The 23,193-nt window shown below is 38.7% G+C and overlaps 2 protein-coding genes and 1 long non-coding RNA gene across 3 annotated transcripts; 2 read left to right on the top strand and 1 right to left on the bottom strand.

Annotated features, from left to right (window-relative positions):
• Nucleotides 1-3,656: 3,656 nt before the first annotated feature.
• cd28 (CD28 molecule) lies at nucleotides 3,657-6,162 on the top strand. The gene is made up of 5 exons (XM_061089217.1): nucleotides 3,657-3,744; nucleotides 4,347-4,579; nucleotides 4,958-5,114; nucleotides 5,190-5,341; nucleotides 5,958-6,162. The coding sequence occupies exons 1-5, from the start codon at nucleotides 3,681-3,683 to the stop codon at nucleotides 6,021-6,023; spliced, it is 672 nt and encodes a 223-aa protein (XP_060945200.1). The 5' UTR covers nucleotides 3,657-3,680; the 3' UTR covers nucleotides 6,024-6,162.
• A 12,043-nt stretch (nucleotides 6,163-18,205) lies between these two features.
• LOC133021503 (probable N-acetyltransferase camello) lies at nucleotides 18,206-19,265 on the top strand. Its single transcript, XM_061088368.1, has one exon. It carries the CDS (start codon nucleotides 18,269-18,271, stop codon nucleotides 18,941-18,943), a length of 675 nt encoding a protein of 224 aa, XP_060944351.1. The 5' UTR covers nucleotides 18,206-18,268; the 3' UTR covers nucleotides 18,944-19,265.
• Nucleotides 19,266-22,230: 2,965 nt separating this feature from the next.
• Nucleotides 22,231-22,906, bottom strand: LOC133021728 (uncharacterized). The gene is made up of 3 exons (XR_009682976.1): nucleotides 22,806-22,906; nucleotides 22,593-22,686; nucleotides 22,231-22,501 (listed from the first exon to the last, which is right to left on the bottom strand). It is a non-coding gene; the product is annotated as an uncharacterized LOC133021728 (long non-coding RNA).
• Between the last annotated feature and the right edge of the window lie 287 nt (nucleotides 22,907-23,193).

Below are 23,193 nucleotides of genomic sequence, written 5' to 3'. Positions count from 1 at the left end.
GAGCGCGCATCCATTCCCTGCGCGCTCCCGATGCCTGGTTTCCTGTCCTGCCCAACCCAGAAATTAGCCTGAGCCAATCAGCCCCGATGAGATCATTACACTACATCACATTACAGTTCATTATCATATAGTATAGTAGTTTTTATTATATTTATTATGTTACGTTATGTTTTTATTTTATATTATGTTTTATATTATATTATGTTAAGTTTTATTATATTTATTATACTATGTTATGTTATACTATTTTATATTATTATAGTGTAGCATATTTACATCAATGTTATTATATATACTATTAAATATTCAGTTTCAGATCTTTCTGTTTCTCTCTCTCTCTCTCTCTCTCTCTCTCTCTCTCTCACACACACACACACACACACACACACACACACACACACACACACACACACACACACACACACACACACACACACACACACACACACACACACAGAGTTCACCTCAGTTTTTAAGCCTTTTCTTTTCATACTAAAGTCTGACCTCTACTGGTCTGACGCTGCCAGTGTAGTGTAAATGTGTGTGTGTGTGTGTGTGTGTGTGTGTGTGTGTTTGTTTGTCTTTATTTGTCCTCTTTGTGACACACTTATTAGCGGCTGATCTGAATGATGCTATATAAATAAATGTGTTGTTATTATTATAAACACTTTATGCTTTCCAACATCCTAGGCAGGGTTAATAAGTGTTCCTAATAAACTGCCAGCTGCTTGTTATGTCTGTGATATATATATATATTGATTCTTCTCAGTCAGGAAACCAGCAGCAGATCTGCAGGATGTAGTTTTATATGAAGTGATCCATGATGAGAACACGTCGTTCATCCAGCAGCTGAAGAGTTTGGCAGAAGACACAGAGGAAGGAAGTGGAGGGAGACAGAAGCGTCGGCTGGAAACCACAGTGTGAGTAGGAGCGTGCACCAGGTATAAAAAATCATTTCAGACCTCAACCCGACCTCAAATCATCTGGAGGGTTCGGTAGAAACAGACTCAGTTAAGCATCACATCGAAACCTTCACAGTCAGAGGAGCAGCAGATTAAACCAGCGAGCAGAGAGGTGGGACGTCCCCTGTTTGAATTCAACTCATAACTCACAACGGACGGAATGAATTAATTAAAAGTTTCCATATATATAGTTGTTTTTGTAGCGGAAAACTTTTGAATCATAAGAAAAAATACATTAACTCTTTGACACATATCTCGGTGTCTTCACGACCTTTCCGGTCCACAGGTCATTGCTGTCTCAGCCAATCACGACACTCCACCTACTGCAAATTTCTCTATACATACGTTTACACTGTACATATTACATTTTACTCCATTAGTACTTTTTTATATATATCCTTACATCATAGGCATACCACTTCTTATTACTTTACTAATTACTAATAGGAGATAAGACCCCTGTAGAAGTCACTCTTTCCTGTTTGGTTATCTGTCTCCAGAGTAAAAGCACAATGTTTGTTTTGTTCCTTCAATGCATTACATTGAGCTGAATTACAGAACTTTTATTTTGAAAAGTAGGGAATTAGTTGGTTTTTTAAAAGAATCTGAAAAAGCTGACATGCAATATATATATATATATATAAAATCACTTCAGCAAATCATTCAAACTTATATAAACCAAATACGTGAATACTTACAAAAGCAAATTCAGTTTAATAAATATCTTCAGTGCAGATAGACCAGGTAGGATGAAAGTTTTTATAACCTCACTCTGTGCACACACACACACACACACACACAAACACTATCACCTCCAGATGCTCAGATCCTTTTCTCACGTCTCCAATCTCACACAGTTCACGTGATGCAGGAGTTAAATTTTTGTTGAGCATGAATTAAATCCAATTCACAGCAAATTTCACATCAAACTGTCGTGAGATTATTTTTAATAAAATGTTCTGTGATGTGTGAACAACGTCTTGGTTTCCACAGTGACGGAGTTTCTGGTTATATTTCAGCACTTTATTGTCAACACTGCACAATAGTGAAACGACAATGTCAGCTCAAAGAAACCGCTGTTTTCCAGGTAACTGTAGTTGTGACTGTAACTTCTGCAGCGAGACGGTTTCCAGGCAGAACACACAGAGATGTGACGTCAGCACGGCGCTGAAATCACAAAATCAGCACTTTCACCTTGATGCATTTCAAATCTACGGTAAGTTATTTTCCACAGTTTGCAGTTTATCACTGGGCGTCAAAGAAACTCGTACGAGACGAAAACACAAAAATAACTTTTCTATTTCTCAGAGGAATCAACTGTGATTACATGACTGAGATAAATACTTACCCATAAAATCAGAATAAAACGTGAAATTGACTTTAACTGCATCAGCCAGTTTTAAAGTAGACTTTTAAACGCATTGTCATTGCAAGGCCTTTTCAGTGAAAAGTTCTGAACTGATATAATCCACATTTGTTTTGCTCTGGTTGTAAATAAAGAAGTCGATGTACAAAAATATCTATATGATGGTAAATGGAGTGTTTAGCTATAATATGGTGCAGGAGTTACTCCTCTGTTCTGACTGCAGCTTATAAAGCAGAGTGTGCAGGCTTGGTTCGTTACTCACAAACATATTGTAATTACTTTTACTATTATTAAGAATAAATGACCAAAACTCTGCGTTTTTATTACAATTCATGTTTATGTTTTCCTGTCAGGGACCTCTAGTGGAGGACATCAGTTAGGACGCTTATAGACAAATGACTAATATCTTACAATCAACTTTATCTATCTCCTTTGTATCCAACTATTATCAAAATACCCTGCTTGTTTTGTTCTCTACTTTTTTAAGTGTTGTGTTTTTGTATTTCTCAAACTGCTTCAGCAAACAGCCTCAGTTAAAGTTTAAAATATTATTATGTGAAGCAAAAATGTATTCCCTTCATTTATCAAGAGCTTTTTCTATCAGAAATGTAATTTCTACCTAATATCTTCAGAATAAAGTATATATTGAGGGTCAGTCGTGGCTGCAGCTTAATTCAGAACACACAGGACAAAAAAACACTTAATTTATCTTCATACTAAATTAAAGACTTAAATGTTCACAATAATTTTAATTTAAATCTGTGGTTTGAGTTTCACAGTAAATTTTTTCCACTGGAGTTAAATGGTTTAATAGATTCTTGACGCAAATGAACCTAAAAGACTTTAAATCACAAATCTCATAAAACAGAAAATCTTTCCACTGAGCGCAGCAGCAACATCTGGAACAGAAGAAGTACACGAAGTTTGGATAAATTCTGGATTCAATTAGAATAAAGAAAATCTGTTGTGAATGCATGTTTTTCATAATGAGATGTGAGAGGAGAAGTATTTTCTTTTAACACTTTATTAATTTCACTGATTGATCAGGTTTTTGTTTCTCTGAGGAAAAGACAAATCATCTTTTTCTGAGTTAAAACCATTAGAATAAAGAAATTCAGATTTCTTCTTCTCATCTTTCCTGAACAACCACAGCCTGCGATCAGCAAAACAACGTCATGATCATTTCCTGTGCTGGCGAATCGACAGTTTCCATGATAGCCGAGGGACACGCTGAACTATAAAGGTGAGTTTCATTGTTTTTGTTGCATTCTACTGGAAGTGTGTGTTTTCAGTGTGAGTGTGCGTCCTCACCAGAGTTGTGTGAGTTAAAGCAGTGTGTGTGTAACGGCAGCATGTTCCTGACTCTGATGGGATGGACCGTGGTGACCCTCAGCCTCTGTCGGCCTGTGTGGACCGGTGAGTAAACACCGACTTACACTGATGAGATGATTTCCTGTGTTTGTGTTGATGAGAACTTTTGACACAGTTCAGGGTTAATAGAAGTTAATAAAAGTTCATAATAATAAGAGTTTTCTGGACGTGTGGAGGAGGTGGAAACTAATATCGTGACTCAATTTCTAACACTCAGATTCACATATTTAAGATTAAATCTGAGAAGTTAATCTTATTCAAAAATATGGAAAACAAACTGTGTTGAGATAAGTAAATGAAACCATTATTCTTAAGTTATATTTACTTCATATTAATTCATTATTAATACTCATTTTAAGCCAATGACAATCAGACAAATGGATTTTTTTCAATCATGATACTATAAACGCTTTAAATGATCTTTAAAATCAATCTAGATATTTTGTAGATGATTTTTAATAACTTGAGCTTGGCTTTGGGAACATATGACACTGAAGAGATTTCATACAGGCTGGAATTCAGAGAGATGGAACTTGTGAGATATTCTCAACTCTTATTACCAATAGATCCAGACTGTTCCTGATGGATCAGACTCTTCATCCACTGAGCGTCACATCTTCCTCAGACCTTCCTTGTTTTTCCATCAGCATCGAAGGTGATCCAGCCGTACAGAGTGACGAGCATCAGCGGCACAGCTCAGGTCCAGTGCTTCATCACGCCCCAGCCCTTCTACCTGCAGCAGACCCAACCCTCCGACTCCTCTGGCCCTGTGGAGGTCCGTGTGACTCTGCTCAGAGGCCTCCACGGCTCCCAGGGCCTCTGCTCCACCACGCTCAACTTCACCGAGCCCAGAGAGACAAGTGTGGAGGAGGTGGGGGAGGTAAGCTCATTGGTTTTCTCCATCATCCTCTCACTTGTCAAGCTTGTTTTTACTAAACAAAGTGTGTGTACTGGCTTTGACAAGGGACAGCCAGTGTTCGGAGCCATCATGTCCTCAGGCTTGTCCGTCTGTTCGATTCTTCTGAACTCGATATCTAAAGAAAACTTGGAACCTCAGATTCACCTTTAGCCTCAGCGAACTCTCAAGTTCTGCCTGTCTCCTTAATCACAAGGCCAAGACACTTACATTGTGCAGAAGACCTTCAAACGTACAAGGGACCTTCACCTTCTTGTCCTGTGTTCTAAAATATATTACTGCTTGGATCATGTTGTAGACAGTGAATCATGTTAAGAGAAGGTTGACCCTATTGTGTTTCAGGTGCAGTGTTCTGCTGAGGTGAGAGGGGGCGCCGTGCAGGTGACCGTGTCAGGACTGAAAGCCGCAGACACAGATCTGTATCGCTGTCAGATCCAGGTCCTCTACCCTCCTCCTTACCTGCGGCTCACTGGAAATGGGACCCTCATCCATGTCCCAGGTGAGGACTCGCTCTCTCATGCACCATCACCCGCTGCGCTCACAGCTCGTCTCTCACTTTCACGTTTGTCCACAGACAACTGTGACGCTCCCATGCAGGAGATGGTCCAGCAGAGTGATGAAGAGGAGGGTGAGGAGGGGGAGAAGGAGAAGGAACCAGTCAGCGCCCCCGTGGTGGTCCTGGTGATTCTGGTCATGTTCGTCCTCATCATCATCATCTACCTACAGGTCAGATCATTAATTTATTATTATATTATGTTTAAAATGAATAAATAAGCATATTATATTGTCTTTATATTGTATCTTTACTGATTTATTACTCTTGATGATGTTTCTATTTTCCCTGTAAGTTAATGTATTAATGTATGAATTGTATCGAATATTAATGTATCGTATCAAATTGCAATGTATTGTATGAATAGTATCAAGTAGTATAGTATTCCATTGCATCGAATCATGTAGTATCGAATAGTAATGCATCGTATAGTAATGTATGGTATCAAATTGTATCGTATCATTTTATCTTTACTCATGAATTTATTGAGCTGTTTTCGATGTTGTAGAATCCAATGAGGGTCTTACTGAGGCCGTGAGGAGAGATGCTAGGTCTAACTACTTCAGTTAATACAGTGTTTACATGGTGCAGAAAGCAAACGATGTCTAATCAGATGAGTTCACAAACCTGAGGTCATGTAAAGTGTCTTTTCAACAGAGAGAGAAAAAGGAAAAGAAGGTTTGTTGCCCATGAAGGGATTTATTCCCCAAACCTCTTCGTTAATCTGACCAAGGGGCAGAAATATCAGTGAAACCAAAAAGACACTAAACGTGTGTTTTCAATTTGCAGACTCTCCAGTGTGAACGAAGGAAGAAGGACAGTGTTGTTCCTGCGTCGGCTGCTGGAAGCTGCTGAAAACAAGCAGCGTGTCTGCCAGGAGCTTTAGAGATAATGGATTAATGGTTAACGGATCGAGTGAGAGTCCGTGTCGAAGGATCACCTCTTTGTTCTCATTGAGGTTCCACATGTGGACGTCGGTGCAGGAGTTATTTATTTAGCACCAAAGTAATGTTTACATTGTTGTAAACTCAAACTATATAAAAGCACCGCAGCTTTTTTTTATGTTTGTTTAAAAACAAAATCACTTGATTTTTTATTTGGTAAATGTTTCAGATCATTAAGGTGCATCATGGCCATAAAGGTTGTTTGCCTGCAGTATATTCATAACTATACCTCATGTCTGTGTATTTTGCAGTTTTCAGCAAATATTCATGTTGTGTATTTACTTCAACTAAAATGTTTCAACTTTCATTTGTACAATTTCTTATTTATCTCCTGTTTAAATAGAGCACATTAGCATTAACTGAATCAATAACATTGCACATCTGAAGTAACTAAGCAGGATAGAAAACATGAATATTACATCCCAAATGTATGTAAGATACATAAATGAAAAATCTAAATTTATTATAAAAACATGCTGAGTTTAAATTGACAAGAAATAGTAGAGTAATAGCGCACAGTAGATCTGAAGTTGTAGAACCAGAACCACCAGGGGGCCTCACTTCAAGCTTGATGTATGACACTTAAACTAATTTTCACGGGCAAACGACAGACAACCAATAATCCCTCCCACCTGTGTGGCTCCACAGCCACTTGGAGAATAAATCCCTTCGTGTGTCTTTATTTTCAAAGCTACAGTTTGATTGGCGGCTGTAAATCACTGTGGCTGACACTAAGTTCACTGGGAGCCAGTGAAGAGACCCAGGATGTGAAGGAACTGAATCCTGAGCGTTCCAGCAGCCGCTAATGGTTCTGAGCCACATCCTCAGAATATGCTCGAGATCAAGAGAATGGGTTGAGATGAATAATGAATATTTAGTTTGTCAGCAGATGCAAGTTGCCCTGGTTACGCTGCTGATGTGACGCTCAAGCTCCCACTGGCTGTTTTCCAGCCACGGAGACTTTTACTCTGAAAACATTTCCTGCCTGTTGGTTTTACTTCTCACCTCTTGTCAGTCTTGAGTTTCGCTTTCAGCCAAAAACCAAAAAGAAGAAAAAAAGTATATTTTGTTTTAAAGCTCCAGTAAGATTCAGGTTAAATGATCTATTGGTGGAAATTGAGTACAAAATAATGCTAGTGATGTTTTTACTAGTGTGTAATAATCTAAATTGTACAAATTGTTGTTTTCTTTACTCTAGAATGAACCCTTTATATTTAAATACTTTGTATTTAAATACTTTATATTTACATCAGGAGTGGGTCTTCTCTATGGAGGCGGCCATTTTCAGACCTTAATCGTACACACTGAACCTTTAAAAAAACAAAAAACAAAAAGAAGAGAAAGCATAATTGTTGTTGTTTTGTTTTAAGTAAAAACTAAAAAAGTTTTAGATTTTGCTTCTCAAGTGAAAACCCCCCAAAAGTGTACTTCTTTTAGTTTGAAGCCAATCAAGTAATAAGACAATCTATTAAGATGATTCTGCAACAAGAGAATCACTGACTTTATTTTCCTGGGGTATAGAATCTTCAAGTAGAACATATCTTCACCGGAGACGGTTTCCCACAGAAGGAGCAAATGGACCAATCAGGGAGCAGAATTCGGCCGGACGGTGCAGATTGAGTCTGTGTGGTTTTCATTTCATTCAGTCACTTTCACAGAAGCACAGACCGTGAAAACAGGATGTGGGTTAGACAGTGGTAACTGTTGTTTTTTTAACTTGAAAATTTCCACTTTGAATATTAGACAAGGCGAGAGAAGCTTTGTGAGGCTACGGACTTTTTAAAGACATGTGATTTGTCTGCGGACTGTTGAAATGGTGGGATTTAGATTTTCAGTTTGGACTCATGATCTCGTTTTATTTGTATGTTTCATTTGTATATTTGGATTTTGGCATTTATATCTTGTGCACCTGAATTCTTTACTCCTGTGTAAATAGTCTCTCTCCACACTAATGCGGACATTATGCATAAAAGAAATCGACCATATCCATGAATTTATACATGTTTTACCCCTCAGAGAAGTCTTTGGTGTTACCGGTGCAGTAACGACACATAAAGACTCTAATTAAAGTTGTGTTTTTCTGTTTTGATTCATTCCCTGTTTCATTTTGTAGTTTACCGTTGTTCATTTCAGAGCACTTCCTGTCTTGTCTGTTTTCCAGGAATACATTTTAAAAGACAACGTATGATTCCCGACCTTTGTTGATAATTATTCTCCTGGTGTGGTCGCCTGTGAGTTTGGGACCAGGCCTCGTTCTTTGACCTTCTCTTTATTCTCTGTGACTTTGGAACCTCTGTGTAATGTGCTCTCTGATCCCCGGGGGCAGGACACTCAGCGCCACACTGTCGGGTCTGATCATGGTTTCTCCAAATTCACATGAAGAGACTTGTTGCTGCAAGAAACGGTGTCACACCCGCAGAAACTTTATTTTACACAGCAGCAGTTTGATTGACAGTTGATAAACTAACTAACCTCCGACTTTGATGATATCAGTGCCGAGCTCCACCTCAAGGAAGTGATTTTTTTCTCACCTCAGTAGCAGAATGACGTGTGTTGTCATAGTGGTTGTTGTGCTGCGACAGGTTTTCAGTTGTTGTCCAGGTTTTTACGAGAAAGGAGCAGAAACGCTGAGATGATCGTCAACATCTTCATCATCTTCATCAGCACAGTTTATCTGAGCTGCCAGCAAAGTACCGGTACTGTCCATTTTTACTGTATTATAAATGTAAATACAGTAGAACAAATATTAACGATTAGTGAAACATATACTGGTCTTCACTTTTATTTTATACAAGCACTTTATTATTGTAAGAAATTGATTTTACATTGATTTTCAGTATGCACTAGTATATGAGCACCAGACATAGAACAAAAATGTGTGGAGGAAGATTTTATTTTTCCTTATGCATTTCGAGACTAAAGTTGAAATTAATTCAGGACATTTTGTTTTGTATTTTGTGAGTAAGACGTAAGTTAAAATGTTGAAATAAAACTAAATCACAGGAAGATTTTTAGAGATTTAACATTTTCAAAGATAAGCCGCATTAATGAGATTCAAGTTGAAATGTTGAGAATAAATTAAACTTCTTTGGTTGTTAAAAGTTCGGATATATTATCTCCTCAGTTTGTTTATGACTACGAGAGAATTTTCTTGTTACTAGAATTGATTCTGAAGAACAATTTCACCAGTTTATCTCTCATAAGGGGTTTTGTTTTTGTTTTTCTTAAAAGTTCAACTTTGATTTTGAAATTTTAAATTATTCTCGACTTCCTGACTTTATTCTTTCATGTGCTCGGCCCTTTAATATCCCTCCGTACACAGCAGCTCATCCATGAATACTCCTCATAAATGAGGAGTAAATCTTCAGATGAAGAAAACAAAAAGAAAAAAGTGATGAATTGAAAATGTGAAACAAAGTTCTGAAGGAAGCAGAAGCAAAACTTTTCAGTAAGTTGTTCAAACTGGTGTTTTCAGAGAGTCCTTCTCAGTGGTCGGATTTCGAGGTGACGCAGCCAAAGTATCGGACGGTGAACCGGGACGGGGTGGCCTCCATCAGCTGTGAACACAACGCACCAGTCAGCTCCATTTTGGATGTTAAACTCAACCGTGTGTCGTATGTAAACTGGTTTTGCCTCCGATTTGTATCTATAGTCTCGATCATCTGTGGTTTCGCTGTCTGTGCTTCTCACTTCTCACTGATCTGGGGATGAGTTCATCCATTTCAAAAAAAGATTCCCTTGTTTTAACATCTGCTGTGACCTTTTTCTGGTAAACGCATCTTCAGCTGCATTTTAGGGAAGGAAATGGTTGAATAAGGTTTTATTATTGTTATTACATCAGACACAGACCAAATATCTCAGCACCGATTGGATTGACCTCCCATTTTATACAGTTAATAGACTTTGTTTAAAGTTTGACGACCATAAAATATCCTTAGTTGGGCGCATCCTGTACTTTTGACCTTCAACTGGAATCAGTCTGTGGAGCAGCGATCGTGGCGAGGTGAGCTCGACCAATCAGAAGCATCAGACACATGAATAAACATCAGTGGGATAAGAATAATAAATATTTATTATTATAGTTGATTCATGTCCCATCTGCTATGCTATGGCTTCACTTTTAGGAGCTGTCATGTCGTCCATCTTTTGTGAACAGTCTGTGGCAGCCGAAAGGCTTTGCCAAGATTGTGCACAAGTCTTAGCTTAGCTTAGCTTAGCATAAGAGACTGAAAACAGGGGGAAACGTATTATATCTTTAGCTTCTGCTTAAAGGTTCAGTGTGTAAAATTTAGGGGATTTTTTATTGGCAAAGAAATTGAACATAAAATAATCCTAGTGATTTTATCACCAGTGTGTTTCATCTAAATTGTACGAATGATTGTTTCTTGTTTCTTTTATTGTTGTTTCTTTACTCTAGAATGAGCTCTTTATATTTAAATACTTTATATTTACATCTGGAGCCGGTCCTCTCTGGACAAACTAAACATCTTTTGAGTTTAATAACAACTGAAGATTTCCACAGGTGCAACATGCAACTTCACCACTATATTCTACACAGTGAACCTTTAAGCCAAAGTGTAAAAATGACAGTCACACATGAGCCTTTTTCGTGGTGCCTTTCCCTAAACAATGAAATATTCCCTTTTACTCATCAGCTGATTGATGATGATAACTTTATCTTTTCTCAGACAGGGCCGAACCTCGAAGCTCTGCCAGAAGGGAGAGCTCAACTGTAAGAACATCTTCATGTATCCACAGTATCCCAAGAAGTGTCTCTTCATCATCCTGAATGTCGGGCCTGAGGAAATGGACGCCACGTACCAGTGTGTGTTCACCGTGAAGAAAGGTGACATTGATAAGACCAAGACAGGAACACCGACCAGACTGAGGCCAGGTACGTCTGAGGCTCAGTGAAACAAAATATTCTGTTTTCTTTTTGCTTGTAAAGAGACTAGCAATTTTCATGCTGCAACAAACTGACAAGATAACTTTTAAATGAAACTGTTTCTTCAGTTCAAAATGTTACAGAGAGGGACTGCGTCACTCCTCCTCCTCATCCTCATCCTCATCCTCATCCTCATCCTCATCCTCATCCTCATCCTCATCCTCATCCTCATCCTCATCCTCCTCCTCCTCCTCCTCCTCTTCCTCCTCCTCCTCCTCCTCCTCCTCCTCCTCCTCCTCCTCCTCCTCCTCCTCCTCAGCTTCATGACCTCACCTGGATTCTGATTAGTCTGATGGCTCTGTTTCTCCTGTACGGATGCGTCATCACCTGCATCTTCATTAGGCTGAGAATGACTGTACGTCGTTGTCTTTCTATCTCTGTGTAAAAATACCTGGGGATGATTTAAAGTTTTGTAGGAATCTTTGACATGAAGGCCGCAGGAAGCTCAACGTCAGGAAATCTTTTCATAGTGATGTAGTTCAGGTCAGAACAATATTTAAATCAACCATGTGAAACTATTACTTCCTATTTACTAAGCTAAATATCCTGAAAGTAAAAACCCTGTTCATTTTCTGACTAGAGTTTTTAATTATCAGCTATAATATTTTAACCATCCTAGGTAGAAGGACCTCAAGTTACGAGAGTGTAAACTTTTTGTATTCTCCTGTAGAGGTGACTAGAATAGGGTTGCAAAATTCCAGGGAATATTCAAAGTTGGAAACTTTCCATGGGAATTAACGGGAATATACGGGAATTAACGGGAATTAACGGGAATAAACTGGAAATGTTGTAGGTAATTTATTAACTGTATTTACCTTGTCATATACAGACATAAATATAAACATTTTGTTTTGTCATGGCTGATTTGAGCCCTGAGGAAACTTTGGGCACTTGACTATACGCTTCTGCATCGTTGTGTCATTCTTAACACAGGTCTTTGCACAGTATTTGCAAATGTACACAGCCTTTCCTTCTACATTGGATGGGGTAAAATGTCTCCACACATGAGATAATGCACGTGGCATTGTTCTGTAGAATAAGATCTGAAAAAAGTTTGTAAAAAAACACTAATGCAATGCCAGAGATATAAATAGTTAGCCAAATAATTGGAATCGTCTGTGAAAATATTTTACAATTGATGGATAAATGAATGGACATAGGCTAGATGAACAGGTGAACAATCCTCAATCAGCATGCAAATATATTTTCCCCAGTAATATCATCTAAACTTACCTGACTAGTCCTGCACACTACAGCAGGCCTCAATAGCCCTGCTGTAGAGTGAAGGATGCTGGGAGTTATCTGTGCATGTGATGGAAGGATGAACAGTGGAGGGTTGAAATTCAACATGCAGCATGTGCTGCATTCCATACATCTTTAAAATAGAGTTTTGAATGATGTTTTTATTGCTCAGCGTTTAATTTGCATAGTTTTTTTTTTTTTTTCAAGATTCCCCAAATTCCCGAGCTTTATATTCCTGTGGAAAGTTTCCGCCCCTTTGCAACCCTAAACTAGACCACCCACAATCCTCAGCTGTGATCTTGACACTTTTTACTCACTGAGCTACAAACTTTATATTTATTTCTGTTCCTGTTTTACAGCACCAAAACCAAAGAATTGTTCATGAAGACCCTACCTATGTGGAAATGAGGAAAGCTCCTCTTCTGGCAAAGTGACCTCTGACCTCTTCACGTCTGGTGGCTCGTGTCTTTTTGCCACCGACATAAAACAGTGGCTTCCTCCGAGCCGAGCTAAAACACAACAGTCCCAAACTGTCACTTGATTTTCTCTTTGATCACGTGTCTCTTTTTGCAGCTGAAAACCGCTGCACTACTGAAGCTAACCTGCAGGAGGTGACAAAGAGATGTTTTTTGCTGTTGCTCGAGTTCCTCACTGCTTTTACAGAAGAACAATATATGGTAACATGCTATTATTCATTATATTGAATATAAATATATGTCCAACTCTTTTTAATCTACCGACAGATGTTTTCATCTTCAGTAAATCCCTGCAGCTTAGTTTTTAAAACATTGTGTGCGGCATTTAAATATACTAATATAGTAAAACTGCTACAACTAAACACATAGACGCTGTTATTGGAGAAACAGCAGTAATCAGATTTTTAGCTGATCAAACAAGTATGACTGGATCCCGTCATAAACAAGTAAAGCAGGTCGTTATTCTCACGGGGATTTTGTGAAGCGTTGAGTAAGAACAGAAGAAGAACAGTAGCAGCCTGTAATCCCTGTCTGTGGGTTTGAGCTCAGAGACAATCAGGGAGATTAGAGAGGGGGGGCGGGATGTGGAGCTGCTGTGTGGTGACAGAGTCCTTTTAATATGATGATGACTTAGTATCATGAACAGTACAGGTGAATGTGTTGTGGGCCAAGTTCACACGAGGTTGTCAATGACTCACAGGATCATGAAGGTGTCGTTAGCTGAGGAACATCTGGAGGAGATTCAGTTGTTTTTCCCTGCCATCTTCACCGTGCTCAGTTTTAAATATGTACTTATATATATAAATATATCTGTGTGTAAAAGAAAGATTCCTCTGATTGCAATTTCAATTCTTCTCCCTTTCCTATTTCCTTATTTTACTTCTTAATTAAACTGATCATAGTTTCCTATTTTTTCCCCTTTGCTGCTGGAACACAACATTTGAAATGAATAAACGAAAGTCATATCTTGTCATATTGGTGTGCATCTTTAGATATCATATTGTATCTTTGTGTATCGAATCTTATTGTATCTTACAACATCTTATAGTATCTAATCGTATAACATTGTATCTAATAGTATCTTGTATTATCGTATCTTATCTTGGTGAATCTTATCTTATTGTATCATATTGTATCTTTGTGTATCGTATCTCCTAGAATCTTATATCTAAACGTATCTTATCTAAATTCTACACATTTGTCCTGATACTTAATAAACACGGTTTGAAAGATTTACATTTACATTTCACAATGAAGATGAGTTGATTCTGTTTATATCTCTTCTCCACGTTCATTGTTTTATTTTTTCCTCCTCATTAGTCACTTTTTATGTTTCTATCGTAAAGTTAAAGAGCAGCTGAAGAAGGCAGTGTCATTTAGAGAAGAAGCACTCACATTGATGCTCAGGATTTGTCTTGTTGAAGTTTAGACACACAAACACACATAAAACGCACAATTAGGCCATAAATGATGAATTGTTACGACAGGAAAAGATGATTTATTTTTGCTTTAAAACATTAATTGTCTTTAAGTGTTGCTCTTGTCAGGTTGCATCATCACTTGCTATGTTTTTGTTTGCATCATGTGTTGATGTGTGTATTTTACATCATATGTTTGCTTTGGAACACGGATGTTTTCCTTCACACGTCTGATTGGAGAAGAGCCGCTGAGATTAGAGGAGTTAAAACAAGAAGGTGTGAATCCTCGATGAGAGCGATTCACGAGAGAGTCATTAACTACGTGTGGATGTTTGTGTCGTTAGGTCCAGAGTGTGTGTATGTCTGTGTGTGCGTGTGTGTGTGTTCGGTTGTTTATCTCTCTGTAGGTCAGCGGTGAATGTGGTTGGTGTTTTCTCCATGAAACCAAGAATCTCCAAATTTTTTCTAAATAATATTAACTTTATTTATAGAGCTTTCCAAAATCTAATAAGGAATCACAAATACGAAAAACATATATTAATAATTAGAAAGAACTGAATCTTTAAAAACTAAATTCAAAGAAATAGAAATAAAAATTCAGGTAAAATCAGGAAATGCTCTGAGAACAGAAGGCTGTGTGCCCGAGGATCTATATGTACGTGACGGCTTGTAGAATACTTAAAGGTCTGATATGTAGCTGCGAGAAAAGTCATAGAGAACTTTAAGAGTAATCAGTTCTTTTTTACCAGTTCTACAAGATTTTTTCAGATGATTTACACCCAGTGTGGCTTTAGGGCCATTGTAGACACGAGAGATTCTTAACTGAGACATTTGAACACACTGTTCCCACAAGTGTTAAGCCATAACCCAACAAGTGGGACAACAGGTGAGGCCGGTACATTGTCTACATTCTTCTGTAAACATCTGTTACCTGCATTTAACCGGTGAGACAAAACACGTATACGTGTACTTTTTATTTTATTTTTTTTTTTCATGAAAATACAGCATTCGATTCTTCTATCAAATTTCTGAAATGCGGCTTTGGACGATGATCTTTTGCTTTCTCATGAGCAGTTAATGAAGTTATTTGAAAAAAATATGAAAAAAATAAGAAAAAAAGAAGCTTTTATACAACACAATTGTTCTGCTGTCAAAGGTATTTTACACATTGAGAGATTTTCAAAATCAAATTTCTATATAAAAATAATTTATTCTTCTTCTTCTTATTCACGCAAATGAATTGGCTTTTTGAGGGCTTTAACATGCTCAACTTCTTACCAAAATTTGCAGAAAGTTAGAAAGTGGTGAAAATGTACTTATTCTGAAGGAATTTTCAATGGGCGTCGCAAAATGGCTCAACGGTGCCCCAGAGACCCCTGGAACGTGTTCACATTGACCGGTCTTCACAAAAATCGATATACAGGTGTATCATGACCAGAAAAACAAAAAAGTATTTAGGTGCAATTGGAAAAACACAACAGGAAGCCTGCTATCTTGCATTTAGTGGCCATTTTGGCCATATTCCACATTTTTACTTTGATGTACTTGTACCAGGGTTTTCATCGGATCAACTTCAAATTGAGATTATTTTACAGAATAGTAATGAACTACTTCTGCCAAGCAGTTGTGTTTTGGTCTGCATTTGTTTGTTGTCTGTTTTTAATTATCAAGATTACAGCAACCAGACAGTTACCATAAAACTAATATTTATTTAAGATGACAAATAAAATAATCCTTTTTTAGTCCCACTTTTGGGAATTTTGCAATATTACAGAGGCAAGGGTCACAAAGAGGCATCAGTAAGCAATAATAAGTAACATGCAATACTTCAGTGTATGGAAATGTAAAAAATACGGACAAATATTAGGGTACAGATCCAAATAAAATTAAAAAAAAATCCGTCAGTCAGTTTTTATCTCCATTTTGTTGTGATAACACTCATCTCAATTTGAAGTTGATCCGATTAAAACCCTGGTACAAGTGTATCAAACAAAAAATGTGGAATATGGCCAAAATGGCCACTAAATGCAAAATAGCAGGCTTCCTGTTGTGTTTTTCCAATTGCACCTAGAGACTTTTTTGTTTGTCTGGTCATGATACACCTGTGTATTGATTTTTGTGAAGATCGGTCGATGGGAACACCTTCCGGGGGTCTCGGGCTGTCTCGGGGGGCACCGTTGAGCCATTTTGCAACGCCCATTAAAAATTCCTTCAGAATGCGTACATTTTCACAACTTTCTAACTTTCTGCAAATTTTGGTAAGAAGTTGAGCATGTTAAAGCCCTCAAAAAGCCAATTCATTTGCCTGAATAATAATAATAATAATAACCAGCGGCGTGTTTTCGACCTCGGGACGCTTGTCATTATTTTGTTGTTTTGAGATTGAACAAATAAAAAACTGCAACTGCAACTCGTCACAAGTCTTAATTTCTTTACCCACAGGATGACATCACATCCTGTAAACATCTGAGTCATATCTGATGCACTTTGATGTTTTAACCCATAATCCACAGAACTATGAGTAATAATAATAAAAAAAATACAATTTCTAAAATTTTTAGGACTGCAAAGCAGCACTGGGCGGGCCCGAGCACATGCATTTTGAAGTGTTGCATGCGTTTTGCCTTAAAAAAAAGATAATAAATAGTTGTGCAAGACATAAAGTTTACTTTGATCTAGGAAGACTGAAATCAAAGGATTCGTGGTCCATGGAACATCGTGTTTTAATGGCGTGTAATCAAACTTTGACGCCACGCCACGGTCACACCGTGTGATTAAAAAAAAATCCGTCAGTCAGTTTTTATCTCCATCTTGTTGTGATGACACTCATCTCAATTTGAAGTTGATTTGATGAAAACCCTGGTACAAGTGTATCAAAGAAAAAATGTGGAATATGGCCAAAATGGCCACTAAATGCAAAATAGCAGGCTTCCTGTTTTGTTTTTCCAATTGCATCCAAAGACTTTTTTGTTTGTCTGGTCATGATACACCTGTGTATTGATTTTTGTGAAGATCGGTCAATGGGAACACCTTCCGGGGGTCTCGGGCTGTCTCGGGAGGCACCGTTGAGTCATTTTGCGAGGCCCATTGAAAATTCCTTTAGATTACGTATATTTTCACCACTTTCTAACTTTCTGCAAATTTTGGTAAGAAGTTGAGCATGTTAAAGCCCTCAAAAAGCAAATTCATTTGCCTGAATAATAATAAGAAAGAAAGAGAGAGACGTAACCTTTGCAAGACATAAAGTTTCCTTTGATCTAGGAAGACTGAAATCAAAGGATTCATGGTTCATGTATGTCCGCGTTACAGAACATCGTGTTTTAATGACGTGTAATCAAACTTTGACACCACGCCACGGTCACACCGTGTGATTAAAAAAAAATCTGTCAGTCAGTTTTTATCTCCATCTTGTTGTGATGACACTCATCTCAATTTGACGTTGATCCGATGAAAACCCTGGTACAAGTACATCAAAGTAAAAATGTGGAATATGGCCAAAATGGCCACAAAATGCAAAATAGCAGGCATTCTGTTGTGTTTTCCAATTGCACCTAAATACATTTTTTGTTTGTCTGGTCATGATACACCTGTGTGTCGAGTTTTGTGAAGATCGGTCAATGTGAACACGTTCCAGGGGTCTCGGGGGCACCGTTGAGCCATTTTGCGATGCCCATTGAAAATTCCTTCAGAATATGTAAATTTTCTCCACTTTCTAACTTTCTGCAAATTTTGGTAAGAAGTTCAGCATGTTAAAGCCCTCAAAAAGCCAATTCATTTGCCTGAATAATAATAATAAAGTACATTTTCACCACTTTCTAACTTTCTGCAAATTTTGGTAAGAATTTGAGCATGGTAAAGCCCTCAAAAAGCCAATTCATTTGCCTGAATAATAATAATAATCCTTACAATTTCAATAGGGCCTCACCTGACCTTTGATCAGTGCTCGGGCCCTAATAACCTGCAGCTGTTTGATTAATATATTAGATGTGCTCTATTTTCTTCCTCTTAAATGAAGTGAAATTAATCTCTCCCTCACTTTTTGTCTCCTTGTTTAATTTAAATTCAGAGTTGAGCCATGGCCAACATTCAGATCCGCAAATACCGAGAGGACGATTCCGAGGCAGTGAAGGAGATCTTCACCATGGGGATGAGCGAGCACATCCCTTCGTTCTTCATGCACGTCCTGAAGCAGCTGCTCATGCAGATGGTGCTGATGATCGTCTTCTGCGCTCTCATGACCAGCTCCAAGTCCTTCCTGCTGCCCATCCTGGCGCTCACCCTGTGCCTAGCCGGGGCGCGGCAGTTTGTGGTCTACATGTTCAACCAGTACATCGACTCCTCCCTCAAGAAGGACCTCAACAGCATCAGTGAGACCTACCTGAGCCAGAAGGACTCTGGTTTCTGGGTGGCTGAGAGCGATGGCCAGGTGGTCTCCACAGTGGCGTGCCTCCCCGCCTGGGAGGCGCCCGGGTGCCTGGAGCTGAAACGCATGTCCGTGTGCCGCAGGCACCGCAGGATGGGCATCGCTAAGACTCTGTGTCAGACAATTACTGATTTCACTCGTGAGAGGGGCTACGCAGCCGTCATTCTCCGAACCTCTGTGGTACAGACGGACGCTCAGAAGCTCTACGAGAACCTGGGCTTCCAGAAGATAAGAGAGTTCGCTATTCCCGAATTTCCTGCCAAAATCCTGAACTTCAATTTGCTTGAGTACAGACTGGATTTACAGAAAGACGGGAAAACTGACTGACTCGAGCAGAGAGACGATTTCAGGTCCACTCTAACATTCATTAACCCAGTTTCATCAGTGCTGAGGTTTCTCTAGCACGCGTTGCACAACTGAATAAACAAATCATTATTGTTTTCAAAAGCTCTTTTTAAAAATAGTCAGTCACTTGTAATACAGTGGAAACTGCTTATAGTGATCACGTTGGTCCCAGGTCTTTCTCTGTTAATTATTACTAATACTAATAACTAATACTTTTCTTAAATAAGTGAAATCTTTCTTCGTAGCTACAAGCGCATTAATTCAGCTCGTCTCTCAAGCTGACTGACACACACACACACACACACACACACACACACACACACACACACACACACACACACACACACACACATCACTATATCCGGCTTCCACTGTATTAGTTGAGGGAGGTTTGCTTTGCCCGTGGTCACGTTCTCGATGCTTTCTTTTGATTGAGCTTCTTTTAAAGTCTGTTAATTAATTCATTTTGTAAATGATTTTCATTCATTTCTACAGGAAACTCAATTCAATAGATCGCAAGTTGCTCCTTTTAATTTTGTAACTTTCCTTATGTTATTCGGAGTAAAATGAAAGATGCACTGATCTGATTGATCATCCCTGATCTTATTACAGGGGAAACATATTTACATGTTTAAAACACACATGTATAAATTATTTTTGTGTCTCCAGATGAAGCTGTGTGAAGTAAATGTTCTCATGTGATGATAGTCAGAAGTCTGGGGGCAGTGAAGTTTGAACAAACCTCTGCTTGTTCTATCTCTGCCTCAGGCCTTTAAGATATCAGACCCACCAATCATCAGTCCAGACTCTATAGACAGATGTAAAACAGAAAACAGTAAATCATATTGGATATTATTAGAATAGTCAACTTACTAATCAACTTACTGATTGATTAATTGACGAGCTGTTGCAGCTCTTGTTGTGAACCTGTTGACACTTATGCCCTCTGAGATTAAAGAGTTGTACGTTTGATTCCATGATTAACAATGTGTATGCAATTCCCATTTACACGCCTGACACACAATAAAACATGTACTTCTTCTTTTCATCTGAAGATTTATCCACTTCTTCACTTCCTCTTTCCTTTGTCACATGGTCTGGGATATTTCAGATTCAGTTTTTCTGACAAACTGTTTTTAAATCTCTTTTTGCATTAGAAACTTTGACCTTACCAGGACCAGTAGATCTCACAGGGACTAAACCCCAGTCCTGTGAACTGTGTTAAGGTTAAATGTAGGATTAGTTATTAACTGGTCATTGTTAAGGTGAGAGATAAGGTTTTGGTTAGATGATCCACAATGAATGGGAGTCAGAGCAAAGTCCTAATAACGATAGCTGCACTAAAGTGTGTGTGTGTGTGTGTGTCTGCTTCCTGTTCAACCGATAATAGAAGAAGAACAAGGCCCAGGGGAGGTTGTGGTCTCGGGCTGAAACATCCTGCAACATGTAGGGCTTTGGGTGATGAACCTGAGAAGCTGCTGTGGACACAGGACCTGAACATGTTCCAGACTGATACTGAGAAGCCGAGGGACATCAAGTTGTTATTACACCCCCCCCATCACAGATAGGATAAATATCTGTTTCATTTCAAAAGTGTGATTGAAAAAAAAGGATAAAAACAACATTACTCTCAGCTTCAACTTTATTGACCTCAGTTGTGCATTCTTGAAAGTGTGAAAACAAAGACGACACAAAATTACCAACAACTGATCTATTATTTTCTAACATCTGCTTCCTTAAAAGATAGATAGATAGATTACTTTATTCATCCCCGAAGGGAAATTAAGTCGTCATAGCAGCCGGTATATTTGAATACAATAAAATACAATAGAATAAAATAAAAAATATTGATAATATATAGTAATAATGGCAGCAACAGTATATAGTATAATACTAGTAAATATAATAATAACTAAAATATATGAAAATATAACATTTTTAGGGCTACAGAGCAGCACTGGGTGGGCCCGAGCACATCCATTTTGAAGCGTTGCATGCTTTTTGTCTGAAAAAACAAAAATAACCAGTTCTGAGAGAGAGAGAGACGTAACCTTTGCAAGAAATAAAGTTTCCTTTGATCTAGGAAGACTGAAATCAAAGGATTCATGGTCCATGTATGTCCGCGTTACAGAACATCGTGTTTTAATGGCGTGTAATCAAACTTTGACGCCACGCCACGGTCACACCGTGTGATTAAAAAAAAATCCGTCAGTCAGTTTTTATCTCCATCTTGTCGTGATGACACTCATCTCAATTTGAAGTTGATCCGATGAAAACCCTGGTACAAGTGTATCAAAGAAAAAATGTGGAATATGGCCAAAATGGCCACTAAATGCAATATAGCAGGCTTCCTGTTGTGTTTTTCCAATTGCACCCAGAGACTTTTTTGTTTGTCTGGTCATGATACACCTGTATATCGATTTTTGTGAAGATAGGTCAATGGGAACACCTTCCGGGGGTCTCGGGCTGTCTCGGGGGGCACCGTTGAGCCATTTTGCAACGCCCATTGAAAATTCCTTCAGAATACGTAAATTTTCACCACTTTCTAACTTTCTGCAAATTTTGGTAAGAAGTTGAGCATGTTAAAGCCCTCAAAAAGCCAATTCATTTGCCTGAATAATAATAATAATAATAATAATAATGACACTCATCTCAATTTGAAGTTGATCCGATGAAACACTAGACGAAAAGCAGTATTATTGTCACAGTGAACCTCTACGGACAGGCCTAATCCCCTGCTGTAACCAACTGTTTCCATGATGTTACCTCGGCGTTCGCCACTGAAGACAAGGTGGGTCTATCGGCGTTTGCGGACCTTAAGGGGGATTTGGAGAACAAAGGAGAGCGCCGCGGGGGGGCTCGCGCCGCCGCGCGGACCGATCGCGACGTGTGATCTAATTAGCATATGAATCGGAGTCCAGCCGCTGGCTAGAACCTCTCTCTACTCACCATTGGAGGAAACCACAGACCCTTGAAACTAATGTCACTCGTGATTGGCTGGTAGAAGTGTTGCTATTGGTCACCTTATGGGTCATTGCAGTGCACACGTGGGGTCACAGCATTCCGCACGTGGGGTAAGCCCCTCCCACACAATATTTATAATAAAAATGTATATATTATATATTATTATATATATTATTATATATTATATGTATATATTTATTATTATTTATAAGTAAGCCTTTACCAAAAGCACTGCAGTTAATTAAAACTAAACATTCATGTGATGCTTGATGCTATAGGTGAACATATTGTACAGGGAACAAATGTGAACAAGGTATATGTGGAGTCAAAGCTTTATTTACATACAGCAAAAATATTGTACAAAATCTCAGGTGAGGCTTGAAATGTTTCTCTGCAGCCTCTGGGTCATGACTTCTTTGTGGGACTCTGTCTGAATCTTCTCCAGTGTGTAGACGTCTGTGGTGTGTAGCTGTGAGATCAGTGTAGCTTCCAGTCTTATATGAAGTGTGGGACACAGGTCGGTGCACTCCTGGCTGTGGAAGGATGGATCCATGTCATCTGTCCCGCTTCAATCAGCTGTAAACACATTCAGTAAAATTAGCACAGTTCAATGACAACATACACCTTTACATGTAACTGGAAAATTATTTAATGAATATAACCTTACCCTCTTTCTTCTCCGACAACTCCTCAATGCTGATGTAAGGTCTGGTCGGATCATTCTGGCTCATAGTGTGTCTTTGTACGTCATGGACAGGCAGCTGGAAAACAACACATGTAACATGACTTTATTATTAATAAACGGAAATAGCCGCGCTGCATCACCGTTGGAAGATCCACAGCAAAAAAACACCAAAACAATTCATAAACAGTTACTTACATTCAATGGCTTAATTTTCTGCACTTTAAATCCGGACTTTCAGCGTCTCAGCCTAACGCCTCTTTGTTTGTGTGTGTGTGTGTGTGTGGGGGGGGGGGGGCTGAGGCTGTGAAAACATACAGAAAAAAGTCACGTTGATGAAAAAACTTAACGAGAACAAACTGTTACATCTAAGTAATTCATACATATTTACACATGCACTAGATCTGCTCCAGCACTCGATGCTGTATTCGTATTTTAGCAACTTTCTCGCTATCCCAAAGAGTGGCGGACATGCTTTCAGATGTAGGGTTAGCTTAGTGGTTAGCATGGCGTCTCTAGCTCACCGTAACTCAGGGACTGTGCATCCGTCTTCTCCGCCTCGACTCGTCCACACCGGGCCCGCGGC

Source organism: Limanda limanda, chromosome 16 (genome assembly GCF_963576545.1).
Source record: "Limanda limanda chromosome 16, fLimLim1.1, whole genome shotgun sequence".
Taxonomy (NCBI): domain Eukaryota; kingdom Metazoa; phylum Chordata; class Actinopteri; order Pleuronectiformes; family Pleuronectidae; genus Limanda; species Limanda limanda.
The sequence above is the reverse complement of the archived record's forward strand: the minus strand, read 5'-3'. Positions and strand labels throughout refer to the sequence as shown.